Source organism: Boleophthalmus pectinirostris, unplaced genomic scaffold (assembly GCF_026225935.1).
Source record: "Boleophthalmus pectinirostris isolate CB_2022bp ecotype Guang Dong unplaced genomic scaffold, ASM2622593v1 HiC_scaffold_6, whole genome shotgun sequence".
NCBI lineage: Eukaryota > Metazoa > Chordata > Actinopteri > Gobiiformes > Gobiidae > Boleophthalmus > Boleophthalmus pectinirostris.
Genome location: NW_026571447.1, coordinates 19,640,255 through 19,649,814, shown reverse-complemented (window position 1 = coordinate 19,649,814; position 9,560 = coordinate 19,640,255). Strand labels below are relative to the sequence as shown.

Below are 9,560 nucleotides of genomic sequence, written 5' to 3'. Positions count from 1 at the left end.
CAGCACATGGCAACCCTGGAGGTGGAAGGCTCTGTATCCAGGGTTCAACAAACAGAACTATTTGAATCAGAATTGGCCCAAAAAGAAATTGTTGCTGCATTTACCGCAGCCTGTCAGCTCTTCCTGGAGTGCTCTAGTTTTCCTGTCTATATTGCGGAAGGCAACCTGAAACCCTCAGCATCACAAGACGAGCAACTTAGTAAGTAGGCTTACTCTCTGACTGTAATATTGGAGTAAAATAATCATCATTTATATGCTAAATCCTTTATTCTATTGACACAGACAATGAGCAGGTGGGCCTCCCCATCTGGCTGCAGAACCTGATGGATGCCTGTTGCTTGGCCACAGACTTCTGCTTTCAGGGTGTTGCTATCTCGTTGCTCATGGATCTGGTGGGTCTCACACAATCGGTTGCAATGGTGGCAGCCGAAAGTGTGGCATCAGGGGGCAACTCTGAATCAACCCAACCCATGAGCCCCAGCCAGGGACGAGTGGCTGTGGTCATCAGACCTCCACTCACTCAGGGAATCCTCAAATACATTGCAGACAAGACCAATTTCTTTAAAGTAAGTTATAATTTTGCAAGCATTGTTTTAAGTTGAAAAGCATATTTTTCTAATTGATACCCTTTTTTCAGAGTGTGGCTTTGATTCTGTGGGAGCAGCTAAGTGAAGCAACACCTCAGCACCATCAACGCAGTGTGGAACTTTTCTATCAACTCCACAACCTGGTGCCATCCTCCAGTATCTGCGAGGATGTTATCAGCAAGCAGCTCATGCACCGGGATAAGGTCTGCACAAAATGTGCATTACTTTAATTAGATGTTTTCCCTGCTTTGTGGCAGACTGAATTTCTCACAAAATAAAGATTTTTAGAATTATCAAGCAAAGCAATGAAAGAGTTGGCTTAGGCATCTAATTATTATTAATAATATATTATTAATAAATCAATGAAACACCCTTTTTTTTAAAAGATCTGTATGTATGTATTAATGACAAACTTTAATTCCAGAGAATACGACTGGAGGCCCATGTGAAGTTTTCCATTCTCTGGCACTTAACAAGAGATTTGAATATGACTAAGTCATCTCCTTTTAATCGCACTTTTGACAGGTTTGTCTGCTAAATTGAAAACTTAATTTCAAACTTGCAAATTCAAATTGATTTCAAACAGATTTACTCACTTATTCTTGCCCTTTTCATTTTTAGGTCACTCTTCATTATGCTGGACAGTCTGTGTTATTGGGACCCCTGTACCAGTGCAGTGGGTCGCGCTTGGTTGAATCAAGTCCTTCAACGCCATGACATTGCCCGGGTTTTAGAGCCACTTTTGCTTCTTCTGCTTCACCCAAAGACCCACAGAGTGTCCATTCAGAGAGTCCAGGCCCAGCGCTATTGGGCAAGAGTGTTTCCTGCACCCTCTGAACAGGAGACCCCTGATACGTTTTACAACAGAGACTCTGGCTTCTCAGAGAGTAAGTGCAAATCTCTTGACAGTGGTCAAGTATTTATTAGCTTTAGAGAAAAATTTTAATATTGTCTTTTTTCATTTATTTTCTTGCCATTTAGATGTAAGTCATCTTAATGGGACAAGAATGACACAAGAGGAGCTGCAGTGCTTGGCATTAAATGATATGGAGCCATTTTGCCTTACAGTTAACCCACTGAGTGACAGTCTGTCTTTGTTAAGTCTGAGCAGTGAGAATTTGCAACTGGCTTGTGAATACCGACCCAGTGACCAGCAGGGGGAGCCACAGAGCTCCGAGTCGACTGCCTCACAGTCATCTACAGTGGAAAACGGCAGTTTTGAAGACCCTGAAGGCGCAAATCTCACTACATCAGAGCAGCAGACCGGCTCATCGGATTACATGTCAGACGATTCAATTGAAATGGCAGTGTCCGGTGTTATACAAGAGCTAATTGAAAGAGTTTTAAATTTAGTAGATGAGGGAGAAGGATCAAATGTGAATGAAAACTGGCCACAGACTGATACAGACAGTACTTCTTCAGATACTTCTACTGGAATCCAACTTGACCAAGGACCCCCACTTGGATCTAATCATCAAACTTTACCTGAAATGTTAGCTGAAGGCACACTGGAGTTTCTCTCAGTACCATCATCTGAGGTAACAACAGAAGACCAGCACAAAGAGGGAATAACTCGCCACAGCTCTTCCCCTTCAATTGTAACATTGCCAGACAGCTTAGATCCAGCCACTCCTGACCACAGTTTGCACGTGGATGACCCCCAAACACGCAAGCGTAGCCATAGTAGCACCCAGCTCAGCTTAAAAGGCAAGATTATGGAAAAACTAGCTGACAAATCTCCTGGTGCTAAACCCAAGATCAAAAAGTCAAAAAGGAAGGAAGAAGAGAGGCAGAAGAAAGCTGCCAATCAAAATGACAAGCTAAGACCTCCAAGTATTTTCTTTGGAGACAGTCTGGATTTGGAAAACTGGTACAGCTGCGGAGAAGGGGAGGTATCAGAGATTGAGAGTGACATGGGCTCTCCAAGTGGAGGATCGGTTGGGCCTGTGGGTGGTGGCACTGTCCCAGGGCGTAGAGCATCCTCTGCACCACCTCGCTTCAATATCCATCCTCTATACCAGCACGTTCTGCTATATTTACAGCTATACGACTCCTCTCGCACACTCCACGCACTGTCAGCTGTAGCTGCAATGTTAAGAGCAGCTCCTTCAGGGTTTGTAAGCGCCATCTCCACAACTAGCATCAACAACACCTACACTCCACAGCTCTCCCTGCTCCAGAATCTCCTTGCCCGTCACAGAGTTTCAGTAATGGGCAAAGATTTTTACTGCCCCATCCCACAAGACTCACACTCCCATTCATTTCGCAGTGCAATGTATTTGGAAATCATCATATCTTTGTGTCTTTATTTTCTGAGAAGTTACTATTCTGCGCATGTCACTGTTGGTTCACAGGACTTGGCTGGAAACAGAGCCATGCAGCTCACCAGTGTTGAGGTCTTGACCCTGCTTTTCAATGAGCTTGCTAAAGCCACCGGAGGATCCGCAAAGGGCTTTGCCAGTTTTATCAGTGATGTCCTTTCTAAATGCAAGGTTCAAAAGGTGGTGCTTCATTGTTTGCTCTCCACAATATTCAGTGCACAGAAATGGCACGAGCAGCGAGTTGCCGGAGTCAACGTGGCAACAGTGGAAGAAGGCTTGTCAGAAGACAGCATTATTAACCTTTCTGAGGACCAGATAGATAGTTGCAGTGCTGTCCAGTCTCAGCTGTTAAGATTACTGCAAAGCCTGGTCGTCCTTGAGCATAGGGTTATGGTGCCAGCCGAGGAGGGGGGAGAAGGTGGTCCTGCAGGGGGAGGGGCAGGAGGACCTGGGCCAGGCACTGGTTCTGGGGCAGGTTTTGAAATTCTCGGTGGAGAAGTGGAGCATGTGAATCCTCAGCAGCCAATGACATCGCTGCAGTACCTCCCTGGTCAGCCAATCACAGCACAAGGTTTGTTTCTGTGTGCGGTCATCAGGGCGCTCCATCAACATCACTCCTGTAAGATGCACCCCCAGTGGATTGGGCTCATCACAGCCACCCTGCCGTACATGGGGCGTGTTTTGAGGAGGGTGGTGGCTTCAGTCACTCTACAACTCTGTAGGAACCTAGACAACTTACTGCAGCAGTACCGCTATGAGACGGGAATTAGTGATAGCAGGTACAGTATTAAAATGCTATGTGATACACTGTATGCATGCTACAACTTTTACTCTTCTTCTTCAGTGCACATTTTTAATATCCTTCCTGATTCTGTCTAGAAGCATAAAAAGCTAAGAATACTATAGTTTAGATCAAGTAATTAAGAAATTCCTATAATTGGACACTAGGTGGCAATCTTGGCTGTAAAATACTGATCTTGACCTGTTGCATCCACTTCTGATTTTTGTGTGTGGCTTAAAGAGATTTTTCCCATTCGGTTTTTCTCTGAAGGCCCTCTTGGATGGCCCTATGTATTCCTCCTGATCTTATTCTAACTGTACTGGAAGGAGTGACTGCCATAATTCACTACTGTCTGCTGGACCCTACTTCCCAATACCACCAGGTGAGAGCACTATGATGCAAATTGTGAAAGCCTTACATGCAGTTAAATTGTGTGCTTCTGTATTTCCTTGAATAATTATACTTTTTTTTTTCCACAGTTACAAGTGAGTGTAGACCAGAAGCACTTGGCAGAGGCCCGTTCAGGAATCCTGTCCATCCTCCACACCATCATGTCATCAGTCACTCTGCTGTGGAGCCTGCTTCACCAGGCAGACAGCTCAGACAAGCCCGCTGCTGCTTCTGCCTGCTCAACGTCCAACATCAATCTGGGCTCCACAAAGGTACTACTGACCATGTGGTGCCAATTATGATGTATTTTGGGCATTTCAGGATATGTTTGGGTGAAAATAAAACTCATGGTTTTGTATACTCTTTTCTGTGTTTTCTATGAAGAACCTTCGGCAACAGATCCTTGAACTGCTGGGTCCAATTTCCATGAACCATGGGGCCCACTTTATGGCAGCAATAGCCTATGTGTGGAACGAACGTAAGCAAGTCAAGGGTCCTGTGAGAAATAAGGTAAAACACTTAAGCACTGCTTAACAATTCAATGACATGAAAATAATCTTCATAGGGTTATGTATGTGGTTTTATATGATTTAAAATGCTTTTCATGTAGGTTATCCCTGTAGCCAGTGAAGAACAGCTGCTCCTAGTTGAGTTGGTTCGCTCTGTGAGTGCCATGAGGACTGAAACTGTCATGCAAACTGTCAAAGAAGTTTTGAAACAGCCTCCTGCTATTGCAAAAGATAAGGTTTGTTTAATATGATTTACATATTTATGTCTCTCTCTCTCTCTCTCTCTCTCTCTCTCTCTCTCTCTCTCTCTCTCTCTCTCTCTCTCTCTCTCTCTCTCTCTCTCTCTCTCTCTCTCTCTCTCTCTCTCTCTCTCTCTCTCTCTCTCTCTCTCTCTCTCTGTCTCTGTCTCTATCTCTCTCTCTATATCTCTCTCTCTCTTTTTCTCTTCTCTTTCTCTTCTCTCTCTCTTCTCTCTTTCTCTTTTCTCTCTCTACTTTTATTTTACTAAATACTTTTATTGTTTTTGTAACCACAGAAACACCTTTCTTTGGAGGTCTGCATGTTGCAGTTTTTCTATGCTTACGTCCAGAGGTAAGTACACTAATTTTAGGGGAAAAAAAACATATACATGTAAAATGGTTCTGTCATGTTACCTGTTTTCTCCCAGGATTCCAGTTTCCAGCCTTGTGGACAGCTGGCCGTCTTTGCTGGCTCTGCTCAAGGACTCTGTACAGTTGGGCCTGCCCGCCCCAGGACAGTTCCTCATTCTAGGGTTGGTTTCATAATTTATGACAACCTCATGTCTCTTAAGACTATTTGTCAAGTGAATGTGTCAATAGGAATTAGACCTGATGACCCGTCTTTTTTGCCTACTCAGAGTTTTGAACGAGTTCATATTGAAGAACCCCAACCTTGAAAGCAAAAAGGACCAAAGGGAGCTGCAGGTATTATTCAGTTATTTAAGGTTTTATATTTGACAAGCACATTGTTTGCTTGTTTGTTTTTTAATTAAAGTTTACAGAGAAACATATTTATCTGTTTAGGATGTGACACATAAAATAGTTGAAGCCATTGGTACTGTTGCTGGTTCCTCTCTTGAACAAACAACCTGGCTGAGAAGAAACCTGGAGGTGAAGCCATCTCCTCAGATTGTTGTGGATGGAGCCAACCTGGAGACAGATGTAGAAGGTTAGACACGAATTGACATAGTTTCTGTAATACACGCATTACTACATTTTTTTGTAGACAAGTGAATGCCAGATACACTGAAGCTTTCTGTGTTCTTGTAGATTTAATGCTGACAGTGATGGAAGCCTCCAGCTTCACTCCGTCGGTGTACAGTGTTCATGCCCTCACTTTGTTGGCTGAGGTAAAACACACATACAAATAATGCCCTACATGCATATTGTTTCTGAGCAGACACCTGTTGTGCGACTATATTTACATTTCATCTGTTTTGTCATAAATGTCGCATCATCATTCAAGCACACTTGACTTAAACTGATAATTCTCTCCTTAAAAGAGCAGAGTAATTGAAAAAAAAAAACATGCTAAATGCTATCCTATTTATTTGCAGATTGTTAAAGAGCAGATTCACTTAACTCTTGCCACACTGCTGCCTACTTCACAGATTACTGGATTAGTTCATATGGCTGGACAAACACTGCACTGCACCATTTCATGCTAATGGACATGAGTTGCATGTATCTTTTATTTGTAGGTATTGGCTCATTTACTGGACATGGTTTTCTACAGTGATGAGAAAGAAAGGGTAATCCCACTGCTGGTTAATATTATGCACTACGTAGTACCCTACCTCCGAAACCACAGGTGGGAACAGAATATGTTTAGTGTTGCACTGGGTATGAGAGGAAATACTGTATTTATGACTTTGTGTGGTGTTCTGTAGTGCTCACAATGCCCCCAGCTACAGGGCTTGTATCCAGCTGTTGAGCAGCCTCAGTGGGTACCAGTACACCCGCCGGGCCTGGAAGAAAGAGGCTTTTGACCTTTTTATGGACCATACCTTCTTCCAGATGGATTCCTCCTGTGTCAGTCAGTGAGTAGACTTGGGACCAGTTGCACTGGTTACTTTTGTGTGCAAATTGAGGATGCATAAATCTGCATTTTCTTTATATCTTGCTCATAATTGATTAACTTTCTTTTCAGCTGGAGAGCAATTATTGACCACTTGATGACTCATGACAAAACTACATTTAGGGACCTCATGAGTAAGTTCCAGAAAACATATGTGATACTGGTCTGTTGTGTGAATGATGATTCATATTGTTAATCAAATATCATGGTATATGACTCTGAGCAGTGTGCCTTGTGTTTTCTCTGTAGCTCGTGTGGCTGTGGCTCAAAGCAGCTCCTTGAGTTTATTCACAAACCGTGATGCTGAGCTGGAACAAAGAGCCATGCTGCTCAAGCGTTTAGCCTTTACCATCTACAGCAGTGAAGTGGACCAGTATCAGAAATATCTGCCAGATATCCAAGGTTAATTATTTTGGTTTTCATTTGGTGGAAAACTAAATTATTGTTTAAATTTGATAACTGTGTATTGGCTTTAGTTACTGAGTTGATAACAATGCCAATGGCTTTAAACATTTTATCAGAGCTGAACAGAGAATAAATAATGATCTTCTTTTATTTGCTTTGAGAAACTGGTGAAGTGTGTCACCTGAGCTTGTATACCATATATATATTTTTTTATGTTTATATGATTGCAGAGCGTCTGGTGGAGAGCCTGCGTCTTCCTCAGGTACCAATCCTTCATGCTCAGGTGTTTTTGTTCTTCAGAGTGCTTCTACTGCGCATGTCCCCTCAACACCTCACCTCTCTCTGGCCCACAATGATCACTGAACTGGTAAGACTCATCATTGTCTTTTTATAGTTCATACACTTACAACCTCAGGAATAAATAAACAAAAATGGATATTATAATCATTGTAGGTTCAAGTCTTTCTTTTGATGGAACAAGAGCTAACTGCTGATGAAGATATATCAAGGTAAACCATTTTATCTTTATTTTTTTCATTAGGACAAAATGCTACCACTAGTACAAGTTCATTTCCTCTGCTGTTGTCTAGAACTTCTGGGCCCTCTGTGGCTGGACTGGAGACCACTTACTCTGGAGGAAATGGTTTCTCCACATCCTACAACAGTCAGCGCTGGCTCAATCTTTATTTGTCCGCATGCAAGCTCCTAGACCTAGCTCTGACTCTTCCTCCTGAGAGCCTCCCACAGTTTCAGATGTCAGTAAAAGATCCAAAAATATGTATTTGTTTTTTATATTCTGCTGTATTTGCTTTGATCATTTTTTTTTCTTCTTTTATAACAGGTATCGCTGGGCCTTCATCCCAGAGGCTTCAGATGATTCAGGATTAGAAGGAAGACGCCAGGGGACTCATCAGAGAGAGTTCAAACCTTATGTCGTTCGGTTGGCAAAACTTTTAAGAAAGAGAGCCAAGGTAATGTTCTGCTGGCTTCTCAAATAGTGCTATATTCATAAATCTATAAATCAAGTACAATAAGGACATTCCCTCTCCCAATTTCACGCTGCAACAGTTCTGTCTAATGAAGCCTTTGGGCCATAAAATTTTAAAACAATGATTATAATAAATGTAATAATAATATACAGTTTGTATCCACATCCAGTGCTGCAGTGAAATGAAAAGGAAGGACTAAAGTTCAACAATAACTGATACTTTATTTTTTCCATAGAAAAACCCAGAGGAGGACTGCTCCACTCGCACTTTGTCCTGGGAGCCTGGTCATCTAATGTTGACCCTTTATGTGATCCGGAGCCTTGAACAGCTACTGCCCTTTTTCAACTTGCTCAGTCAAGTTTTCAACAGCAAATGCAGCAGCAGAACAGGCCCTGCCTACAGCCACAACCTCTCGGACGCCTCATTCCCAGGAAACAAGGAAGGCCATAAGCTGGAGAGCCAGAAGGTCTTTTGGAGCAGAGCTAGACAGAACATTGAGGAGATGGTGGAGAAAGACTTTCTTGAGGGCCTTATCAAAACATAAATTGAAGTATACAGATCAATACTAGTGACAAACCTCAGTTTGTACATGAAAAACAAGGGATTATCAAGGGGAAATAGTTTGTACATGTTTTGTATTTATTATAATTTTAATTTTCAAAGCCATTGTATTTAATTTTAATTATCTGTAAATATGGGGCAGAGCTTTGAAGACTTAGATATTTCATGTACGTCCTTCAGGACAGTGTAAAGATGCTGTGCCATTCCATATCGATGTGACTTAATAAAGATTTCTATGAAGGGTTACACACTGCTTTAGAATATTTAATTTTACATGGTGTAAATGGTGCAATTATATCAGTATGGATCAGACATGCACTCTAGGATTCAAAACCAGTATAAATGAGAGGGGTTATTTGCTGTATTAACCACCTGGTATTATATTGCTATAGAGGACATTGCAGCACCATGGACAGAGGCAGCGGCTTGTAGTTCCATAATGCCTAAAACATGAGCCATAAAAGAGGGAAGTGAAGCTGTATGGTTTGTATGACCTTCATACTATGGCAGCAGTATGACAGCATCAAGCTAGGCTGAAGAGTAGCTTTTTATTTAACCCTTTACTGCTCAGGCGCACAGACCCCTCTATAGTTCTCGTCCATTCCCGATTCTCGCGATGAAATTGTACCACCGCGGTTGGCAGCATCGTGTCAGCTGACTCAGAAAAAAGGCGGAGTCAGATGAGAAATTTAAATAAATAAAAAATGAAATGAGCGACATGATTCGCTTCCACTGAAATCAACGCCATCCATCGACCCGGTTCGAAGCGAGCGTCACCGGGGGCACCGAGGCTGACGGCGGGCCGCAGAGAGAGGACGCATCTCGGGGGAGAGGGCGGTGGAAAGCGTCGGTTTGGATGGGGGAAGATAGGTCCTTATGTTCCTTAACACTCTTCATTGAAAAGCGAGGGGTCGCTGGAG

At 42.6% G+C, this 9,560-nt stretch overlaps 1 protein-coding gene across 1 annotated transcript; it reads left to right on the top strand.

The window, feature by feature from the left end:
- The first annotated feature begins 6 nt into the window (after positions 1-6).
- Positions 7-8,886, top strand: dop1a (DOP1 leucine zipper like protein A). Its single transcript, XM_055163972.1, has 24 exons — positions 7-199; positions 283-566; positions 638-790; positions 1,012-1,112; positions 1,209-1,474; positions 1,569-3,687; positions 3,960-4,071; positions 4,169-4,351; positions 4,464-4,589; positions 4,690-4,824; positions 5,124-5,179; positions 5,256-5,360; positions 5,466-5,532; positions 5,632-5,776; positions 5,878-5,957; positions 6,309-6,418; positions 6,498-6,647; positions 6,758-6,819; positions 6,935-7,087; positions 7,321-7,457; positions 7,544-7,599; positions 7,681-7,845; positions 7,932-8,061; positions 8,315-8,886. The coding sequence occupies exons 1-24, from the start codon at positions 7-9 to the stop codon at positions 8,621-8,623; spliced, it is 5,397 nt and encodes a 1,798-aa protein (XP_055019947.1). The 3' UTR covers positions 8,624-8,886.
- Positions 8,887-9,560: the final 674 nt, after the last annotated feature.